Genomic DNA, 22,494 nt, shown 5'->3' with positions numbered 1-22,494 from the left:
TACATTTGGAAACAGAAAATCCTCTCTGTTTGTTTTAACATATAGGGTCACACTACATGTTTCCACAACTGCTCCTCCCCACTCAGCATGTCTGAGAAGGCTTGCTATGTCAGGCTCTGTGGAGCTGCCTCCTTATTTTCACGCTGCAGAGGTCTCTGCAGTAGGGTTGTGTCCCTAGAGGTCTCTGCAGTAGGGTTGTGTCCCAGTCCAAGCGCAATGCCCTAACTACTCAGTTCCTCTCATCTCTGCCAGCACCAGATAGTATCTTGTTTGACTCTCTCAGGTTGGCAAACTTTAAATTGAGTGGTACCTTGTTTTAATTTCGTAGTTCTCATGAAGTGAAGCCTGTTTGCATCTATTTATTCTCTGTTTCCTCTTCTGTAAATACTCTTTTCTTATCCTTTGCTCACTTTCTTCGTTTTTATCTTAGTGATGTGTATGCAGGTATCCATTATGCATTATTAATCTTTTGTTATGTTTATTCAGAATCACACTAACTTTATTTTTCTGATTATGAAAAGAATGCAAGATGCATATATAGCAAAGAGATTGAGGCAGTAATGAAAAAAAAGTCTTCCAACATTTAACAAAGAAAAGTCTAGGACCCCATGGCTTATACCAGACATTTTTATTTAATCATTTTATTGGGGGCTTGTACAACTCTTAGCACAATCCATACATCCATCCATTGTGTCAAGCACATTTTATACCAGACATTTAAAGAAGAATTAGCAGCAATTCCCAAACTCTCCCAGGAAAACAAAACAGCAAGGAATGATTCCTGCCCAATCCTACAAGGCTAGCATTACCCTGTTAACAAAGCCTAATAAAGATACTACAAGAAAAGAGAACTACAGGCTGGTATCCCTTATAAATATAGATGCAAAGATTCTCAACAAAATAGGAGCAAATGAGCAGTGGCCGGCCGCTCTCTCCCGCGGTGAATGACGAGGCAGAGCTGGCGGCGGCAGTGCCACCGGGAGGAGGTGTCTGAGCGGAAGGTAATAAATCATCGGCAAGATGTCTTCAGCACCTGAGCCCCCAGCCTTTAAAAATGAAGCACCCAAAGACAAAGATTTTCAAAACCCGGGTCTCAGAGGGGTCCGCACAACAACTTTATTTCAAGCCGTGAATCCAGAGCTTTTCATTAAACATAACAAACCGGTAATGGCTTTTGGATTGATAACCCTTTCACTTTGTGTGCCTTCTATTGGTTACCTACATGCAACGCAAGAGAGAAGAAGGACCTCTACAAAGCTATTGACAGTGAGGGCCACAGTTACATGAGGAGGAAAACATCTAAGTGGGATTGACAGTATACGGAGCCTATGACCACCTGCAAAATCTTCAAGTGAAAGGCTTTGTGAGCCACGATTCTGTTTCTCGTTCTAGAGCAGTTACTGAGGAAAGAAGGTAGCAGTTGCAACCAGACCGCAGTAGTGAATTTGCCCTTTCCAAGCTGTAGCCATCATCCTTTTTCTTACGAAAGAGCTTCTCAATGTTTCTCTTTATTAAGTGCCATGAGAATGGAAGTCACTTTTGTAAATTACTAAGTTCTCTATATTAAAGGTACTCAGTGCTGTTAAAAAATAATAGGAGCAAATGGAATGCAGCAGTGTATTGAAAGGATTCTACATCACAACCAAGTGGTAACACAATAGTCCAGAAGTGAAAAATCAGTCATTGTAATATGCCATATTAACAGCATTGCAATATACCATATTAACAGGGAAAAAACAAACACATGTGATCGCCTTAATGCAGAAAAGGCATTTGTCACGATCTACTGTCTTTTCATCATAGAACTACTCAGAGAACTAAGATTAACAGGGAAATTCCTCAGCGTGACAAATGATATTTATAAAAAACTTGCAATGACTTTTATATACTTAATGATGAAAGCCTGAAAGCTCCCCCTGGAAGATCGGGAACAAGAAGAGGATGCCTGCTTTTACAACAGGCCTCTGTGAAGTGGTGGAAAGCAAGGATGTTGCTTTGGGGAGCCTAAGGTGACCCTGACCCTAAGGTGACCCTGACCCAGCCATGGTATTTTCAGTCGCCTCACGTGCGAGTTGGAAGGGAGCAGAAGAATCGATGCATTGACACATTTGAATTGTGGTCTTGGCAAAAACTATTGAAAGTGCCACGGACGGCCAGAAGAACAAACGTGTCTTGGAAGAACAGCCAGAGTGCTCCTTAGAATTGAAGGCATGAGACTTCATCTCATACTTTATACCAGTCCCTGGAAAAGGACGTCAGCCTTGGCCGAGTTGACGGTCATCAGAAGAAGAGGAAGACTGTCGAGAGGTGGAGTGACACAGTGGCTGCAGCAATGAGCTCAAGCATGACAACCACTGTAAAGATGGCACAGGACGGAACAGTGTTTCTTTCCTTCTGTTGTGCATAGAGTTGCTGTGAGTCGGGAGCGAATCAGTGGCCCCTAACAGCATTCACCGTTGCTGGAAGTAAGTTGTAGCCAGAGCAGTTCATCAGAAAACAAGAAAAGGTACTCATATTGGAAAAGAAGAAGTAAAGCTATTTCTGTTTGATATTTGATATGACGGTCCCAAAGAATTCATAAACTTCCTAGAACTACTCAGTGAATTCAGGAAAGTTGCAGGGCACAAGAACAACACGCAGGAATAAGTTGTGTATTTCCATCAGCAGTGAACGATTTGAAAAGGAAATTAAAAACAAAAAAAACACGTTTTCTTAAAACAATGCCTTGGAGTAAATTTAGCCAAGAAGGTGAAAAATTGAAAACTGTAAAACATTCCCAAAAGAAATTAAGCTCTAAATAAACAGATGTAACCATATACTAGTGTCTAAGCCGAGTTTTCCAGCACATTTTTAATGCAGTTTTTGTGGTAAAATTAGGTGCCTTGGCTGATATTCAGGTCGGCTTTATATTAAGAATATATGGTATTTATATATTGAAAGATATATTGCATTTATGGATTGGAGCCATAATTTTAAGATGTAAATTTTAGCCAAAATAATTCACAATGTAATTCCTATTAAAATTCTTTTTTTTAAATCGTTTTATTAGGGCCTCATACAACTCTTATCACCATACATACATACATCAGTTGTGCACATATGTACATTCATTGCCCTCATCATTTTCAAAACATTTGCTCTCCACTTAAGCTCCTGGCATCAGGTCCTAATTTTTTTCTCCTCCCTCCCTGCACCCCCCTCCATCATGAACCCTTGATAATTTATAAATTATTATTTTGTCATCTTGCCCTGTCCGACATCTCCCTTCACCCACTTTTCTGTTGTCCATCCCCCAGGGCAGAGGTCACATGTAGATCCTTGTAATCAATTCCCCCTTTCCAACCCACCCTCCCTCTACCCTACCAGTATCGCACCACTATTACCACTGGTCCTGAAGGGCTCATCCGCCCTGGATTACCTGTGTTTCTAATTCCTATCTGTACCATTGTACCTCCTCTGGTCTAGCCAGACTTGCAAGGTAGAATTGGGATCATGATAGGGGTGGGAGGGGAGGAAGCATTTAGGAACTAGAGGAAAGTTGTATTTTTCATCGTTGCTACATCGCACCCTGACAGGCTTGTCTCCTCCCCGAGACCCTTCTATAAAGGGATGTCCAGTGGCCTACAAATGGGCTTTGGGTCTCCACTCCGCACAACCCCCCTCATTCACCATGGTAAGATTTTTTGTTCTAATGATGCCTGATACCTGATCCCTTCGGAATCCACTCATTGGCAGTTTTTGGTTTCTTCGTGCAAGAAAAGGACCTCTAGTGACACTGGAGTAAGGCTTGGGCTGCTAACCCCAAAGTTGGCAGTTCAAACCTACCAGCTCCCCGGCGGAGGAAGATAAAGATGGACAGTGTCGATTACTGTGAGTCAGAATTCACTTGGTGGCAGTGGGCTAGTTCCAGAAAAGGCTTCACATTTTTCAGTGATCTAAAAGCTGTATGTGCAGTGAGTGAAGGTGATTGAGTGGTGAAGAAATTATTGTGAGCAGGGGTTGGTTTAGTCTTTTGTAAGTGAGGGCAAATTTACATCACATGAAAAGGCAACTGGGAGTTGTCAGATGTTAGCCCTGGGACTGACGGGACTTCTAATTAACAGTTAGACCCAGCTATGGACAGGCAGAACAAAGCGACTACCAGAAGATATAAAACGACAGGGATCACATTACCCTTTGTTGACATCTTAAAATTATGGCTCCAATCCATAAATGCAATATATCTTTCAATATATAAGTACCATATATTCTTAATATAAAGCCGACCTGAATATCAGCCAAAGCACCTAATTTTACCACAAAAACTGCATTAAAAATGTGCTGGAAAACTCGGCTTAGACACTAGTATATGGTTACATCATGGGTTATGCGTTGCAGGCCACAAGGTCAGCAGGGCTTCAGAACTACAAGCTGCTCTGGGAGAAAAACGAGGCTTTCTACTCCTGGTTAGAGCTAGATTCTCAGAAACGCACAGAGGCAATTCTAGTCTGTCCTGTGGGGTTGGGTTGGGTCAGAATGGACTCAGCGGCAGTGAGTTTGGTGTGGGTTTCAGTGTAAGAAGCAACTCTGGTCACATACTAGGTTGTGCACTGGACTGCTAACCATGAGGTCAACCATTTGAACCCTCTAGCCTCTCCTCAAAAGAAAGATGAGGTTTTCTGCTCCTATAAAGATTGACAGTCTAGTGCTGCTCTACACTTGTATCAACATTATGTGGACCACTTATTAAAATGCAGATTCCAGGGCCAATTCCACATCACTTTACTCATAATGCCTGGGTGGTGGGGCCTGGGATTAAAAATTTCTTAGACACACAAGTTCAATAATTTTTTTTTTCACAAGTTCAATAATTAATAGTCTCTTGGCTAGTAAACTAGTAGCCAAGAATGATTTGTATCCCAAATCCATCTCTGTTGACTAAGCAAGTGACAAGGGTGGTCCGTAGCTGACAATTAAAGGAGGTTTCCTCCCGTGAATTCAAAGTGCTCTCCTGCTAAAGAAAAGGGTGGGGGGTGGGGCGGGGAGCATGCTTACTATAAAACCAAACTAGAAAATTATGATGATGAAAATCATCTGAACACCCTCTATGCAGACATGACCATTAAACATCTGTGTCTGTCTCTGTCCATACTAACATGTATGCTCTCTTTCTTGGTAGAATAATTCTTGGCTACAGAATAGGATGTATAAGGGGTCTGCAGAAGGTTCATGGAAAAATTGAATTGGATGATAATGGAGTTTGTCCGCCAGCTTTTGGAAGTATTTTTAAGCTTACTTGATGCATGGTGTAGCCAGCGTAGAACATACATTCTTTGTTGGAAGGCAGATCAGAAAGACAGATGAAAACATAGAATTTCCTCAGTTCTCTTCTTTCTGCCGCAGAGTTTTTCCTTTTGTGGTTCATCTCCACCCCTTCCCCAGGCCACCCCGTCCGTGTGCATCTCCCTGACAGTGGGGAGAGCCGGGAATACCTGCTTTTTCCTCTTGTGACGGCCCAGGGCTGGGCTCCAGCGGCTCTGGCCGTACTTGCTTCCCTCAGATGAGGCCTTCAGCTGGCCCCTGCTCCAGCTTGGACGGTGGTCCCTGGGTTATGTGGCTCATCCTGCTACAGCATGAGGTTTTTATGTTGCTTGGGTTTCCCATTTTTTTGAGGGGTGTCTACATTTTGTATCCCCCGTCAAAGAGTCTCCCCTATTCCAAAACTCAAAAAGCCAAACTGCTGTCAAGTGGATTCCGACTCATAGTGATCTTATTCCAAGATTATAAAAACATTTCCTTATATTTTCTAAACACAGCAATGATTTTAGTTTTTAAAAAACATTTGACCGTTCACTTTTTTTTTTTTGGCAAATGATGTTAAGTAGAGCACCCACTCACTGCCCCTTCCCCCACAAGGATAGTCAGGTGACTCAGCCTCACTTATCAACATGGATTTTATTTTTTGAGAGCAGTTTTAAGTTAACCGAAAACGATGCAACAAGTAGAGGGTTCCTGTCTGCCCCTTCCCTCTCCACTATCTCTCCAGTTAGTGTACTGCATCCTGCCCCCCTTTTGAGTGGGGCTCCCCTTCCTCACTGGTTCAGCGGACACCTTTCCTTCTCATCTGTTGAGTCATTCTCCCTGTATCTATCCCAGCATTCTAATTACTACAGGTTTATAGTTTGGGAACTATCGGCAAGTCTGTCATTACTCTGTTCCGAAGTGTCTGGGTTGTTCTTACATATCTCCTCTTCCTGTGCTTGAATCCGCCTGTCTTTTGGTGGGAATGATACTGACTTAATAGATTTATTTGGAAAGAAAAGCCCGTTTTGCTCGATAGCCTCTTCGTGAGCTGAGAGACAGAGGCCGTCAGACTGTACAGGGGAGCAGATCAGGAGAGACACTGAGGCAAGGGGAGCAGGTTGGAGCAGGGCGGGGGTGGGGTGACTGGGCGGGATCCTGGGGGATGGGGTAGGAAAAGGAGTCAAATGCACCATGGCTATGAAGGCAGGAGTGACTCCTTGGTGTAGGGGGACCCCTACCCCCATATCCCTTCCTTCTCTCAGAGAGAAGATGGTGAAAACCGTGGTGGAACTGCTGACCAACCAGGTCAGAGAGAAGATGGTGGTGGTGCTGACCCTACGCCTCCTGTACTTGCTCATGACCAAGCATGAATGGCGCCCACTCTTTGCCAGGGAGGGTGGCATCTACGCCGTGCTGGTTTGCATGCAGGAATATAAAACCTCCATTTTGGTCCAGCAGGCGGGGCTGGCGGTGAGTGGACTGGGCCTGGTGGGGAGGGGATGGGTGGGTGGGAAAGCTAGGTTCCTGGGCTACACATGGTAAAGAGGTAGTGCAGTGGATTAAACAGAGTAAGTATTGCGGTGGAAAGAACGTTGTGGATGAATTGAAGAGTTCGGGGTGGACAGTCTTAGAGATTGAGTGGCTGCTTGGGGAAAGAGAAGGAGGCTTTTTAGACCAGCACCCAGGTGGGAGAGTGAGCAGCAGGGTAGGTGTGGTGCCCTCTTGTGAAGGAGGGTCATGTCAGCGGGGAGGAAGGTCTGGGGAAAGATAAGGAGTGAGTGAATGGGGAGGTTTACTTTCCTGTGCTTATTTGAGGTACAGTTAGGGAGGTGTCTCATTCAAGACACATTTTTTAGACATAATGATTAAACTAAAATTAAGGTGGTTTTTTTCCCTTTTATTTGAGTGGGACTCTTACTCCTCACCACATATGGGTAAAACAAAGCCAGCATTGCTCTCCCCCCACCCCCCAGTCCTGTGCAGAGAATCCAGAAAGCCCGGATTTGGGGGAGCTCACAGAAGAACAGGCATTCCAACTATTATAGACGGAAAGGTTGAGGTGTGGCCCCTGAGGGGCACAGTGGGCCTGGTCCAGCAGTGCTGAGAGCAGGACTGCAGTGTGTGTCCCCAGTGTAAGGTCCAGGGAGAGGCCAGAGGCACCTGCCTGTGTGGGGTCTCTAGGTGTTCTTCCACGAGCTGCCGCCACACCTTTACTGCACCTCTCACATCATGTGACAAATAGAGAACATTTGCCCCTCAATGAAAACTTGCTCCATAACAAAATGACACCATCTTGTTTATAACCTAACAACCAAACAAACTGTTAGCTCAGAATTGGCTCTGACCCCCTAGGAACCATGTGTGTCAGAACCATGCGCTCCAGGGGTTTCAGTCTAATCTTCGGGAAGTAGATCACCAGGCCTATTCTTTTAGGCACCTCTGGTTGGACTTGAATCTCCAGCCGTTTGGTTAACAACTCAGTGCATTCACTGTTGGCATCACTCAGGGACTCCAGCAATAACTGAAGGTTACAGAATCCAGCTCATTGGTTGGTCTGAGTTGGGTAACCTCATTACACAGTAGCATTTGCTCGGTGGGGCCATACCTCTCAAGGGGGAGTGTCTTGAGCATAATTCCAAATCCATCCCATCCCTAGAGGATTTCTTCTGGGGAGAGTCAGACCTTTACAGACATTCTTTCCCATAATTCCAATTACTCTGCCTATGAGATGACCAAGTCACATTCTTGAGAAGGGGCTGGATACTGACTTTGGAGGTCAAGGGAGTGTTGGCATATAGGTGGCATTTGACGTTACAGGAGTGGACAGGGTAACCTCAAGACATGGAGTGCAGAAGAGAAGGTAAGGGGGCCAGAGAAGAGTGTTCAGGTATCAGACAAAGGAACAACTAGAGAAGTGGGGGATGGGGGGCAGCAGGAAAATGTGGACTCATGGCTCTAAGGGGAGAGAGGGTTTGCAAAGGGAAGAGTGGTGAATCGAGACTGGAAGCAACTCCACGGAAAGCCTACAAAGCAGCTAGAGGGTCTGCAGAGCATTGTCCTGGGGGGAGGGACAGTTAGCCTTGGTGCTGGTGATGTGGGACACGAGGGTGCAGGGAGCCTTACCTGTCCTGGTAAGGCTTCTTCCTGGTCTTTTCCTCTGTTCTTTTTTTTTTGGTAACATCTGATGTCCCATCATAACCACCGTCCTTTCCTACTCTGCTCATTTGTAACAACTCAAGGTTTGGGGTCTAGAATGGGGGCCACTCCTCTGAGCACTGCTAACCCTGCTCCCACCCCCTCTTCACAGGCACTGAAGATGCTGACAATCACCGGCTCCTCTGAGATCCCCACTTTTGTTACCAGCCGAGATTCCGTCCACCCTTTGTTTGACGCCCAGATGACCAGAGAGATCTTTGCCAGCATCGACTCAGCCACCCGCCCGGGCTCAGAGAGCCTGCTCCTTACTCTTCCTGCAGCTGTGATCCTGATGCTAAACACTGAGGGGTCAGGGCATGACCCTCCAAACTCCCGCTAAGCTCCTAGACCCATGTGTCCCACAGAAACGCCTCCCACGGGCTCGCCTCTAGGTTAAACATCAGTGGCACCTCTGCTGTCATGTAACAGAGGCCAAGCACTCGGGCGATGGGGATTCCCAGAGAAGAGCTCACCCCTTCCCTGCCTTCCGGGGGCTGGTAGAGTGACTTGGGTGGACCACTGGAGCTGTAGAATTCCTTCCCCCTGCACCTCCTGCCCTGCTTTCATGACGGTCACTCCTTGTTTCTCTTCGGGTCACCTCTCTCCCCTAGGTGTGCTTCTGCAGTGAGAAATGGCCTGCTCCTGCTCAACCTGCTCTTGTGCAACCATCACACTCTGGGAGACCAGATTATCACCCGGGAGCTGAGGGACACCTTGTTCAGGCATTCGGGGATTGCACCAGGGACAGAGCCAATGCCCACCACACGCACTATCCTCTTGATGCTTCTCAACCGCTACTCAGAGGCGCTGGGCAGCCCTGAGCATGCAGGTACTGTTGTGGAGGGGGCAGCCAGGGGCAGCTGTGGCCAGGAAGGCTCAGGAAGCAAGTGGGCAGTTGGGTGCACAAGCTAGGTTCTAAGAAGAACGACCCCACCAAGGGGAGAGGGACCTTCTAGAATAGGTGCCCTGGGTTTGCCTTTGAATGGCTTTCATCCAGCACTTACCCGACAGCGGTCGCCAGCCCTCACGCCTTCTCAGAAGGGCTCTAAGCGCACGCACGAGGATTCCCATCTGTCGGGGCTAGCTTTAGTCCAGTCTCACCGGACAGTAGACTGTTGACAGAAATGACTTCTAGGGAGGCCCTCTTGAGGAATTGTAATTTACGGTGCAGAAAAATTCTGACTAGAAATGTGAAACACTGATGTCAGGGGAAGAACTCTTTGATTTAAAAAACAAGTGAAAACCCAGAAAGATGGAAGGAAATTTAAATAAGTAATATTAAATTAAATAAGTAATATGTATCTTTTAGGCTATAGATCTAAAGCAAGTACGCTAGGTAGTATAGAGCTGTAGAATTAATAACATGTTTATTGCCTTATGTAATAGGATAGCTAACCTTTAATAATAAAAAGTAATTCCCTGGTTCTATAAGGAGCCCTGATGGCGCTGTTGGGTAAGTGCTGGACTGCTAACTATAAAGTCAGCGGTTCAAACCCACCATCTGCTCTGTGGGAGAAGGATGAGACGTCTGCTCCTGTAAAGATGTACAGCCCTGGATACAGGGTGACTGGGAGTCAGACTTGACCTGCTCACTGTGGGTTTTATTATTACCATGTGACTATACGAGCTGAAGGAGCCTTGGAGGCATAGTGGTTGAGTTGGGCTGTAGTCTGTAAGGGCGGCAGTTCAAAACCAGTAGCCCTTCCTTGGGAGAAAGACAGAGTGTTCTACTCCTGTAAACAGTGACAGTCTCAGAAACTCAAAGGGGTAGTTCTACCCTCCCCTCTACGCCGTGAGCCGGCATCTCCCCGATGGCAGTGACAGTCTGAGACAGGAGATGCAAATCTACTGTTGACCTTGAGAGTGTTTGTCACCCTGGTGGTTTGGTTGTTATTTTGTTTGTTTTAATGTAGCTAACTCTGTATATATTTTGGGCCAGGATAGAAACCATGGGTGTCTTTAAAATGGGAGGAAAGCTTTGGGGTAATTTTTTCTGGACCTTCCCGTTTCTGGGATTGACCAAACTTGTATGACTTCTCTTCATACACATTTTCCCCACCATGTGTCTGGGCTGCAGCACTGGAAACCTCTGGCTCCCAGGGCCAGCAAGGGTCCCCTGAGCTACTGATTCGATCCATAGTGGGGGCCCCATCTGCAGAACTCCTCCTGGACTTGGAGCGGGTATTGTGCCGTGAGGGTGGCCCAAGGGGTGCTGTGAGGCCCCTCCTCAAGCGCCTGCAGCAGGAGACCCAGCCCTTCCTGCTGTTACTTCGGACTCTGGACGCCCCGGGGCCCAACCAAACTCTGCTGCTGACTATGCTGAGGTGAGGGGCCTGTGCAGGCACCGCTCATGCTGGGGACGGGCAGCCGGCGGAGAGCCAGGCACTCACTGTTGCCATCTCCTCACCAGGGTCATGACCCACCTGCTGGATTTCCCTGAGGCAATGGTGCTCTCCTGGCATGAGGTCCTGGAGCCCTGTCTCAACTGCCTGAGTGGCCCCAGCTGTGACTTTGAGGTACCCCGGCCTGGACGGGCATGGGGGCCGGGCGAGGGTGGTTAGCATTTCCAGTCGAGAGCCCAGCAGAGCCTTCCTGAACGGGGCTGGAGGGCCGTGGGTGGGTGAGGCTAGGAACAAGACGGCTAAAGTTATCTAAGAGATTCCAGAACTAGGGTGCCCACGTCTGCCAATCCAAGACTCCTGGCTCCCCACCGCCCGTGTTTTGTGCACTGTGGAGCCACGCTCTGGGCCTAGGAGTGGCTCTTGAGGGCACTGGGCCCCGTCAGGAAGACGCTGGGAAGTTTGTGCCCAGCTCTTCCCCTCCCAACTCACTCTGGAGTCCAGCTCTCAGTATTTGGTTCTAGTATATGTGTGTGGTGGTCTGCTTTCCCTGGGTTTCCAAGTGTCTCCCCACACTTTCTTTCCTGAACTACCAACTCTTCCCCCCCACCACCACATACACACACACACACACACACACTTTGCATACCCCTTGTTGCCTGTGGATTATGATTAAATCACATGGCTGTGGGCTCAGATTGTTCCGGAGCTGGTCTGCTTCCTGCACCGCCTGGCCTCCGTGCACAAGGACTATGCCGTGATGCTCTGCTGCCTGGGAGCCAAAGAGACCCTCTCAAAAGTCCTGGAGAGGCACTCAGCCCAGCTACTGCTGGGGTGTGAGCTCCGGGACCTGGTAACAGAGTGTGAAAAGTACGCCCAGCTCTACAGAAAGCTCCCCTCCAGCATCTTGGCGGGCTGCATCCAGGTGAGTGGGGTGCTGTGTGGAGCTGAGGGCGGTGGGAGACAGACCAGGGAAGGGAGCCTGCGTGTTCCTGTTTGCTGTGGGCGCAGCTGGGAGTCAGCCTGGGGCATTTGTTGCCAGACTCTTTCCCCCGACTCTTTCCTGCTCTGCCAACATTTGGGGAGAGAGGAGCAGAGTGCTCTGTTGCCCCTTGACTTTTTCTTCCTACACATTTCTGTGTATCCCTCCTCCCGATACTCCCGCTGCAGATGGTGCTGGGCCAGATTGAAGATCACAGACGAACCCACCAGCCCATCCACATTCCCTTCTTCGACGTGTTCCTGAAGTACCTCTGCCGGGGTTTGTGCCCTGATCTATGTACCCTTGGCTCCCACCCCAGCGTTTGTTGCTCCCTGCCCTTCCAGCCCCTAAGCTGTGTTTCCCCCGCCAACCCTCAGGCTCCAGCGTGGAAGTGAAGGAGGACAAGTGCTGGGAGAAGGTCGAGGTGTCTTCCAACCTGCACCGGGCCAGTCGGCTGACGGACCGGAACCCCAAGACCTACTGGGAGTCCAACGGCAGTGCCGGTTCCCACGCCATCACTCTGCACATGCACCGTGGTGTTCTTGTGAGGTAAGAATGTGCCAATGTGTGCACACACGTGTACTGTGATATGCCCCGCAAGGTGCTCTGAAACATCCATATACACACAATCCAATCTGTGTGCTGTGTGTAGTTTGCTCCCCAAATCTGGTGATGTCACCCACCCAGGTACACATGTCGACGATCTGTTCTTCCCATGGGGATTTGTTTCAGGCATTTCGCAAGGGTCTAGAGCGGTGGTTCTCAACCTCCTTAATGCTGCGACACTTAATGCAGTTCCTCGTGTGGTGACCCCCCCAGCCATGAAATGATTTTCGTTGTTACTTCATCACTGTCATTTTGCTACTGTTATAAATCGGGCGACCACTGTGAAAGGGTGGTTCGCCCCCCAAACCCCCAGAGGGGTCGCGACCCACAGGTTGAGAACTGCTGGTCTAGAGATAAAAGAACAAGCTACAATGCTTGTCTTCAGGAACTGCAGTCTGTCAAGGAGATAGGATAGAAAGCAGTGAACACAGAATAACAGCATGTGTTCTAGTTGACCTGTGTACTTGTTTCTGAGAGAGCAGAGGAACGTCTGGGCAGACTGAGGGTGGACTGAGCTAGGTTTGGAAGCCAACATTAGAGAGATGAAGAGGAAGACAATGGATGTTCTAGACAATAAGGAAGACTCACAAGGCTGAGCTTGGGCACTATCAATGATTGAGTTTATCTGAAATGAAGGATGGGCATAGTATGTTAGTCCAGGTTGACTAGAGAAACAAACTCATAGACACTCGTGTGTAAGAGAGAACTTTATATCATAGAGCAATTGTACATTGAGAATATATCCCAGCCCAGTCCAGATCAAGTCCATGAGTTCAATATTAGCCCTTAAGTCCTATATTAGCTCAAGAATTCCTCTTGAGACTCATGCAGTACATGCAGTGATGCCAAATGCAGGAAGATCACCAGCCCGTGGTGGATTCAGTGGCGGTGGAAGTATCTCAGGCCTGGTGTGGGTCTCCGCGTGGCTCCTTCAGCTCCAGGGCTCTGGCTGTCATCAGGAAGATGTGGCTCCATGTGGCTTGTCAGCAGGAAGATGAAGCAGAGAGAGTGTGTGTGTGCATCTGGCCTCCAGTGAGCTCTTTATGTCCATGGTGACTCTAAATGAGGTCTTCAAGCTGCGACCTGATTGACAGGCTAGACTCCAGCCCTTCACAAGTTCACACCAGATTATATAACTGTCACAGAGAGCAAAGTGGCAGATAAGGCCTTCAAAGTAGAACAAAGACAGATCACAAAGAATTGTATGTGCTGTTTCCGCTTTATTCTGAAGAGTTAGGGAAAAGACACCAGTGAATTTTTTATTGAGAAAATTCACCCTGGAAATTTGGGAGATTGAGCTGGAGGCCAGGGAAGGAGTTGGAAGATTTGTGCCACAGTCTCGTTGAGAAAAGATCGGTGTCTTCCGTTGGGCAGAGAGGAGGGCAACAGGGAGGAGGTGATAGATGCAGAGATGCTAAGAGGGAGCGTCGGTTGTACTGCCATTGACTGATGTGAGCGACTGAGTAGGTGGTGTCCGTACTGTGATCCAGTGTGAATACTGGTGGGTTGGCAGTTCTGTTACCCGGTCGAGAGAGAGTGGGGAGGGAGAAGTTTCATGGCCCTCCATTTTGGACATGTTGACTTTGAGGTGATTGTGGAGCAGGCTGTAGAAAAGTCTCTGGACAACACAGCATTGAAGCTCAGGAGAGAGCTAGGGTAGAGAGGCAGACCCTACCATTGACACGATGGACCTAGATGGAGCCTCCTTTGGAGACCCTAAAGAGGTCCAAGAGAGGCCTGGCACCTCAAGAGCCAGCAGAGGAGCGGGAGCCTGAGAAGGAGGTGCTGAGTCGAAGTAGTTTTGAATTAAGACCAAACCGCAAAAACCAAACTCACAGCCATCAAATTGGTGCCAACTCATAGCGACTCTATAGGACAGAGTAGAACGGCAGGTTTCCTAGACTTAACTCTTAACAGGAGTAGAAAGCCCATCTTTCTCCTGCGGAGCAGCTGGTGGTTTCGAACTGCTGACCTTACAGTCAGCAGGCCCGTGCGCAACCACTACACGCCCAGGGCTCCTTGAATTGAGGCCAGGACCCCAATTTTGACTGATTGCTCTTCTCTCCCAGGCAGCTGACTCTGCTGGTGGCCAGCGAGGACTCCAGTTACATGCCGGCTCGGGTGGTGGTGCTGGGGGGTGACACTGCCAGCTGTATCACCACTGAGCTTAACACGGTGAGACCCCCTTCCTTTTCTTCCTCCTCCGCCCGCCGTTTGTCTCTGGGCAATTCCCACATCGCTCCCTCGGGGAGGCATTGCCGTATAAACAGGGAGAGTGGGCTTGAATGTGGAGCCTAGGCCCAAGGGCTTGGTTTGGGGGAAGTGAAGGGCAGACAACTGTGGTGGTCCTTCCAGCCCTGCTACTGGAGGTGCAAGCTCAGTTTACCTCCCCCTCCTCCCTGCCAGGTCAACGTGCTGCCCACTGCCAGCCGGGTGGTCCTCCTGGAAGGCCTGAACCGCTTCTGGCCCGTCATCCAGATCCGCATAAAGCGCTGCCAGCAGGTGTGGTGAGAGAAGATGCCAGGGTGGTGGGCATCGGGAGGTGGCACAAGTGTCTGCAGTAGCCCGGTTTGCCCACACCTTAGGGACCAGGGCTCTAGCCATGCCTCTTCTTGACCTGCTTGGGAGATGGTCCAGGAATGTGTTGGAGTCGAGATGTGCAGGGATTTCCCATGTGTCTCTGGGAAACCTGGGGTGCGACCCTTAGCGTATGACCTCCCTTAGAGCCTGACTTTGGTGGTGTTGGGCAGCAAAGGTGGCTTAGGTGACAGATAAGTTTGTGCATGTTGCAGGGTGGCATCGATACCCGGGTTCGGGGTGTGGAGGTCCTGGGCCCTAAGCCCACATTTTGGCCACTGTTCCGGGAGCAGCTATGTCGACGCACAGCTCTCTTCTACACGGTCCAGGCGCAAGCCTGGAGCCAGGACATAGCAGAGGACCGCAGACGCCTCCTACAGCTCTGTCCCAGGTGGGCAGGGGTGAGGGTACTGAGTGCAGGACGCTGGAGAGAAGCTTCGGGGTGTGTGGAAGGCAAAGCTGGAGATAGTGAGCACGGGCGAGCTTGTGTTGAGTGGGGAGAGCGCGTGAGGGAGATGGGCTGAGGCTTGGGGGGTGGGGGGGAGGAATCTGCACGAAGCGGAGGCCTCGAGGAAATCTCTGCCTTTAACCTTTAACCGTACACTTCTTGTCCCAGGCTGAACAAGGCTCTGCGCCACGAGCAGAGTTTTGCTGACCGTTTCCTCCCCGACGAGGAGGCTGCGCTAGCACTGGGCAAGACGTGCTGGGAGGCGCTGGTCAGCCCGCTGGTGCAGAACATCACCTCCCCTGGTAACTGTGGTGGCACCTGGCTCATTCACCACCCCTTCTGTTTGTTTCCAAGCATCACTGAGCTCATCTTTGGGTTCCTGCCTTTATCTCTTATGCCTTTCACCTCCGGGTTCCTCTCCTCCTTACCCAGGGCTGCTCCTGGCTATTTGAATCTCCACCCCCACCCCCACCGCACTCATCACTGTGGCCCCAGACTCCCGCTGACCCGAGCTTTGGCACAGTGGGCACGAGGGTTCTACATTCCCCAGAGCCTCCTGTACAGCTGCTCCTCGGGCTCTCCTTGCCACCCTTCCTCATGGAGCTCTCTCCCGACCCCTCAGATGCTGCGGGAGTGAGCTCCCTGGGCTGGCTGCTGACCCAGTACCTGGAACAAAGACAGAACTCTCGAAGGCCCCTCAGTCGAGCAGCACCCTTTGCCTCTCGCGTCCGTCGTCTCTGCCACTTGCTGGTGCATGTGGAACCTCCTCCCGGGCCTTCTCCTGAGCTGTGCCCTCGTCCCTGTAAGTCCAGCCGTGGCCAGACGGTTAGCAGTCTGGCTCCTCCCCCCCGCCTTAAATGTCATTCATCCGACTGCTCTTCCGTGGGACTTCCCAGGGCATCAAGACCGGATCCGGAGCCCTGGGCTGAGCCCAGGTTGAGATGGTACCCATGTCCTTGCCTTCTGCTTTCCACAGTCAGCAAGAACAGTAAGGGTCGGGATCGGGGCCTCGTGCCTCCCCCAGTTCTTCCAAGCAGCAGCCTGAGGAACATCACCCAGTGCTGGCTGCGTGTGGTGCAGGAGCAGGTGGGCAGCAGCAGGCGGAAGGCTGGGGTGGGGGTGGGGGGAACGGTGGTGGTTGTGTGTGTTTGGGGGGTGTGAGGGTGTGTTTAGGGTGTGTGTGTGTGTGTTGCTGAGCCACTGACTGAGCAGCGCCTGCTCTTTGGATGTTATTTCTTTCCCTTTGTCTGCAGGTCAGCAAGTTCCTGACTGAAGCCTGGGGAGCCCCAGAGTTTGTGCCTCGCTACTGCCAGCTCTATGAGCACTTGCAGAGAGCAGGCTCCGAGCTGTTTGGGCCTCGGGCCGCCTTCACCCTGGCTCTGCGCAACGGCTTCTCAGCTGCTCTGCTGCAGCAGTCCTTCCTCACCGCTGCTCACGTGAGTGCAGCTCCCGTGTGGCCGCCTTCTTCCCACTCTTCTTTGACCCCTCACTCTCCTCCTCCTCATTATTCATGGTGTTCCTGGTGCCCTTTCCAATGCCTCCAGATGAGCGAGCAGTTTGCCAGGCACATCGACCAGCAGATGCAGGGCAGCCTGATTGCTGGAGCCCCAGGGGGGGACATGCTGGGGCGCCTGCAGCGGCAGCTGGAGCCCATCATGGTCCTTTCGGGTCTGGAGCTGGCCACTACTTTTGAGCACTTCTACCAGTGAGTCAGGTCTGGAGGGGGAGGGGTGTAAATGAGAAGAAGGCGACTGTGGAGGCAGTGGGGAGGAGAGATTAGGATAAGAGAGGATCGTGCCACTGGTGGAAAGGAAGGGGAAGGAAGATGTGATGCAGGGCCTATGGTTCAGACTGGCTGGAGCAGAGGGACCAGAATTCTGGGAGAGGAGCCTGGGCCTGGGCCACCCTAGGCACCCACACTAAAGCTTAGCCCTGACTGTGTGTGTGCTGCAGGCACTACATGGCGGACCGACTCCTGGGCCTGGGCCCGAGCTGGCTGGAGGGGGCTGTGCTGGAGCAGCTTGGTCCCTGCTTCCCCAACCGCCTCCCCCAGCAGATGCTGCAGAGCCTGCGCACCTCTGAGGAGCTGCAGCACCAGTTCCACCTCTTCCAGCTTCAGCAGGTGGACCAACTGCTTTTGGAGCAAGAGGATGAGGAGGAAGAGCAATCAGAGGAAGAGGAGGTAAGAGCAAGGGAAAAGAGGAGGAGAACAGGAAAGCCGACTAGACCAAAGAAGGGAGCCCAAGGGCGCTTGAAACCCTCTGTCCCTCAGGAGGAAGAAAAGGAAGAAGAGGCTGAGAAAGAGCTATTTGCTGAAGATACAAGCCCAACAGTTTCTGTCCTGGTCTTGTCACCACGCTGCTGGCCAGTCTCCCCACTCTGCTACCTGGCTCATCCCAGAAAGTGCCTTCCCACAGCATTCTGTGATGCCCTTGACCACTTCTCCAACTTCTACAACCAGAGTGAGGAGCTAGAGAGAGGAAACTGGGGACTGGGGTGAGATCTGGGTGAGAAGAGAGGAAGCAGATGGACCTTTGGTAGGAGCCTGTAGGTATAAGATCAAAGGGGGGCAGCAATCTTCTAGGGAGGGTGAAAAAGTATGGGTGGTGTCCTTGTCAGTATTTGGTCTTATGATTTCCTCAAATTTTCTAAGAGTTTAGTCTATGTTTTCTTTCTCTAAAAATCAGGTTGCATGCTTACATAGTTTTCAGTCTCCCCAGACTTCTTTTTCAAATAAGAGTAGTTAAGGTTATTCATTTCCCTTTAGTATTGCTTTAGCTGCATCCTATAAGGGTTTTTTTCCCCCTTAAGATTTTTAATTTAGGCACTCCATCAAATACACAAATCTTGACTGTAAAGGTTAATGAATTATGTGATGTGTACCTATGGAACTACGACCCAGGCCAAGACACAGAACCCTCCCAGTACCTCGGAAGACTTCCTCTTTCATGTCCCCTCCCAGCCAAAATCTTCCAGGAGAAACTATTCTACTTTCCGTTATCACCATAGATGTCTGTCTATATCTGAACATTATGTAAGAGTGTGTATTCTGCGTCTGGTTTTTCACGTAGTGCCCTGTAGGGGCTAGCTACGTTGTCACTGATGTCATTCATTTGTACATACTCCAGAGCGCGACAAGATGGACTTTCTTGCTGTGGATGGACGTTTGGGGTCTTTTATGATGTAGTATTTTTAAAATAGTGTCAAGAATTTTATCATTTATATTACTGTTTCTTTTTTGACGTATTAGTTCCTTTGTTTTTAATCATTTTATTGGAGGCTCTTATCACAATCCATACAAACTTCCATTGTGTCAAACACATTTGTACATTTGCTGCCATCATCATTCTCAAAACATTTTCTTTCTACTTGAGCCCTTGGTATCAGCTCATCCCAACCCCCCATTAACTCTTGATAATTATATATATATATATATTTCAAATCTTACACTGACCGCTATCTCCCTTCTCCCACTTTTCTGTTGCCTGTCCCCCTGGGAGAGGGTTATATGTAGATCATTGTGATGGGGTCCCCCTACCTTCCCCTTCCCTTCCTGGGTATTGCTACTGTCATGATTGGTCCTTCAGGTTTATCTGTCCTGGATTCTGCATGTCCAGAGCTCTTAGCTGTACTAGTGTACATGCTCTGATCTAGCCAGATTTGTAAGGTAGAATTGGGTTCCTGATTGTTGGGGGAGGAAACATTAAAGAACTAGAGGAAAGTTGTATGTTTCATTGTGCTATACTGCACCCTGACTGGCTTGTCTCTTCTTTGTGACCCTTCTGTAAGTGGATGTCCAGTTGTCTATAGATGGGCTTTGGGTCTCCACTCCGCTCCCCCCAACCCCATTCACATTGATATGATTTTTTGTTCTGAGTCTTTGATGCCTGATTTTCCTGATCCCATCTACATTTCATGATCACACAGGCTGGTGGGTGTGCTTCTTCCATGTGGGCTTTGTTATCTTCAAGCCTTTAAGACCCCAGATACTCTATCTTTTGATAGCCGGGCACCATCAGCTTTCTTCACCACACTTGCTTATGCACCCATTTTGTCTTCAGTGATCATGTCAGGAAGGGGAGCATCACAGAATGCCATGTTATTAGAACAAAGTGTTCTTGCATTGAGAGAGTACTTGAGTAGAGGCCCACTGTCCGTCTGCTACCTTAATACTTAAATATATGTATGTAGATCTATTTCCCTATCATTATATATAAATATATTTACAGTGTACATGCCTGTATTTAGACCTCTGTAAATGCCCTTTGCCTCTTAGTTCTTTCCTCTATTTTACTTTCCTTTTGTTACCCTATCATGTTCGGCTTTCACTTGATGTATTAGTTTTTTGAAATTGTATTTTTAAGTTTCCAAACACAATTTTAAATTATCTTTCTGTTTTTTAGATTTCTGCTTTCATTCCATTGTACCCAAAGATCAAGGGCTTTATTTTATTTTATTATTCTGTGTGGCTTGCCTAAAAGATGGACAAGTTATCTTGAGGGTTACATGTGTGACAAGAAGAAACTGTATTTTTCAGCTGTTTGGATGTAAGATTTTACATCGTAACCTTACTAAATATGTTGTTCAAGTCTCCTCCAACCCTATTAATTTTCTTACTGATTTATTTTAAACCATTTAACACAATCCATATATTAGTTCAATCATCCATTCATATCAAGAAGAATTGTACAATCCTTATCACAATCAATTTTAGAACATTTGCTGTATATACTTGAGTATAAGCCGACCCGAATATCACCCGAGGCACCTAATTTTACCACAAACACTGCATTAAAAATGTGCTGGAAAACTCAGCTTATACACGGGTATATACGGTACTTTCTTGTCCTCCTTTTTATTAGCTCCCCATTTTCCTTCAGCCTCCCCTTCCACACCCCCAGGAAACCATAAATCCAGGGACTGTCTATGCATTCACCATCCTGGATTTCATATAGCAAAAAACATAACAAAAACAACACTAACAAAATAGAGAAAAACTTAATTGAAAAACAAAATGTTAAAAACCAGTAAACAATTTTCAAATGGGTCAAAGGGAGGTCAAATTTTACCCTAGCTCCATGTGCCATTATCTCTTTCCTAATGCAGTCTGCATGGAAGCCAGGTTACTCACATCCCTGGTCAGTGTTCAGAGAGAGCCGTACACATTTTGGTCTGGTACTGAGAGAAGCATGCTAAATTTAACCCTTATAGTAGGGAACCTACTACTTTATCTTAATAATGTTTGGCATTATATATTTTTGGCAGTTATTTAGATATAAGTTTAGAATTGTTCAACACTACTTTCCAATAGAATTTTATGCAGTAATGGAAAAATTATTGACTGCACTATTCAACATGGTAGCCATTTACTGGTTATTGGGCTCCTGAAATGTGGCCAATAGGATTAGAGAAATGAATATTTAATTTTATTTTGTTTAAATTTAATAGCCATATATAGCTAGTGGAAATGTGGTAAGGAAAATTGATGGTGCCCGGTTATCAAAAGATATAGTGTTAAATAAAAAAATTTTTTAAATTAAAAAAAAAAAAAGATAGCATCTGGGGTCTTAAAGGCTTGAGGATAAACAAGTGGCATCTAGCTGAGAAGCAACAAGGCCCACATAATAGCTAATGGAATACTTTGGACTTTCTTTTGCCTCTCGATACTGCTTTAGCTACACTCTATGCATTTTAAAAATTAATTAGGCGAATGGGCTATAGAGATTTAGAATTTTCACCGTAAATGAGATTGTATTAGCATTGTGACGTAACCTCCTTTTTTTAAAGTAGAGACTTTTCTCTAACAGCCTGCTTTTGCCAAGTACTAACAGTAAGTACACCTACTTTCTTTTAGTTAGCATCTCTCTGGTCTATCTCGTTCTATCCTTTCACTTTTAAAAATGTTTTATTTGGAAATAATTTCGAATTTAAAGAAAAATTACAATAACAATACAAAGAACATCCATATACCCTTTATATAAGCGTGTCTTACATTGCATTCTGCCCTGTTTGCTGTTTTCATTTGCTTTTTTTACACACCTACAAAAGGGCTTCAAAAAGTATGTGGACATTTTCTGTTCTTATTCTACTTTTACACACACTTTTTGAATCCCTCTTGTGTGTATGTATATGCGTATATACACGTAAGAGAGAAACATTTTTTAATCATTGAGGATACATGGCATATAGATGACCCTTTCCCCTATATACTTTAGTGATTATTTTCAAAGAGTAAGACCATCCTCAGTTTGCTGCTCAGTTTCAGAAGGTTAACAGTGGTAACATTGGGCCAGCATTACTGTCTGTACTGCAATGTGGTGAACTGATTCCATAATGTCGTCTGTGGCCTTTTTTTTGGGTGGGGGGCAGGTGTCCCAAGGTAAAATTCACTCTCGGATCACAAATAGTGTTGTCATGTCTCTTTAGTCTCCTTAAATCTGGAACCTTCTCTCAGCTTTTCTTTGTATTCTATGACTCTGACTTTCCTAGAGAACATGGCCCTTTCACAGCGTTGGATTAGTCCTTACCAAAGCTTTGAATCTTCCCTTGTGACGAGATTTAGGTTATAAGTTTCTGCTTGGAACCCTAAGTGAGTGACCGCATGTATTCGCACTTCTCATCCTATAACATTGGGGGCACGGAGTCCCCGTTGGCCCCTCATTTGCCATGTTGATTTTGATCACCAGGTCAAGGGTTGTCTGATTTCTCCCGTGTAGTTAATATTTTTCCCTGGCTAAGTAATCTGTGAGGAGAACACAGTGTCCTTTTACTTTTAACTTGATTATACCTGTATTTTAGGTGTGTGTCTTATAAGGAGTTAGATTTTTTTTCTTTATTTTTGACAGCCTTGCTCCTTGAGTTATCAGATCTTGTAGTATTAAATTAAAAGTAATTGACGCTGATGGAGGGGGAGGGGACCAGCCCCCACCCGCTGCTACTCCTACGAGTTCAGTAATACTACTTCTGGGTTCAGTAATGCACAATTGTACGGTTGAGATATATAAGTATTATATTAAAGTCATTGAGAGCATGAGAGATAATACAATAATACAGTCAGGCATGAT

At 47.7% G+C, this 22,494-nt stretch overlaps 1 protein-coding gene and 1 pseudogene across 1 annotated transcript in view; both read left to right on the top strand.

The window, feature by feature from the left end:
* The window catches only part of CUL9 (cullin 9), a 46,730-nt gene that overhangs the window by 5,867 nt on the left and 18,369 nt on the right, over positions 1 to 22,494 (top strand). Inside the window, 18 exon segments of the mRNA XM_004710782.2 lie at positions 6,546 to 6,753; positions 8,591 to 8,787; positions 9,090 to 9,307; positions 10,556 to 10,802; positions 10,889 to 10,994; positions 11,515 to 11,742; positions 11,988 to 12,078; positions 12,177 to 12,348; positions 14,475 to 14,580; positions 14,812 to 14,907; positions 15,198 to 15,373; positions 15,599 to 15,732; positions 16,053 to 16,232; positions 16,407 to 16,516; positions 16,684 to 16,866; positions 16,975 to 17,135; positions 17,384 to 17,612; positions 17,703 to 17,892. Coding sequence (XP_004710839.2) covers positions 6,546 to 6,753; positions 8,591 to 8,787; positions 9,090 to 9,307; positions 10,556 to 10,802; positions 10,889 to 10,994; positions 11,515 to 11,742; positions 11,988 to 12,078; positions 12,177 to 12,348; positions 14,475 to 14,580; positions 14,812 to 14,907; positions 15,198 to 15,373; positions 15,599 to 15,732; positions 16,053 to 16,232; positions 16,407 to 16,516; positions 16,684 to 16,866; positions 16,975 to 17,135; positions 17,384 to 17,612; positions 17,703 to 17,892 — 3,032 coding nt within the window.
* On the top strand, positions 312 to 1,838 carry LOC123522232 (annotated as a pseudogene).

The sequence above is a fragment of the Echinops telfairi genome, unplaced genomic scaffold (assembly GCF_000313985.2).
Source record: "Echinops telfairi isolate 266 unplaced genomic scaffold, ASM31398v2 ScPeMD7_3533;HRSCAF=4204_1, whole genome shotgun sequence".
Classification (NCBI taxonomy): Eukaryota; Metazoa; Chordata; class Mammalia; order Afrosoricida; family Tenrecidae; genus Echinops; species Echinops telfairi.
The sequence above is the reverse complement of the archived record's forward strand: the minus strand, read 5'-3'. Positions and strand labels throughout refer to the sequence as shown.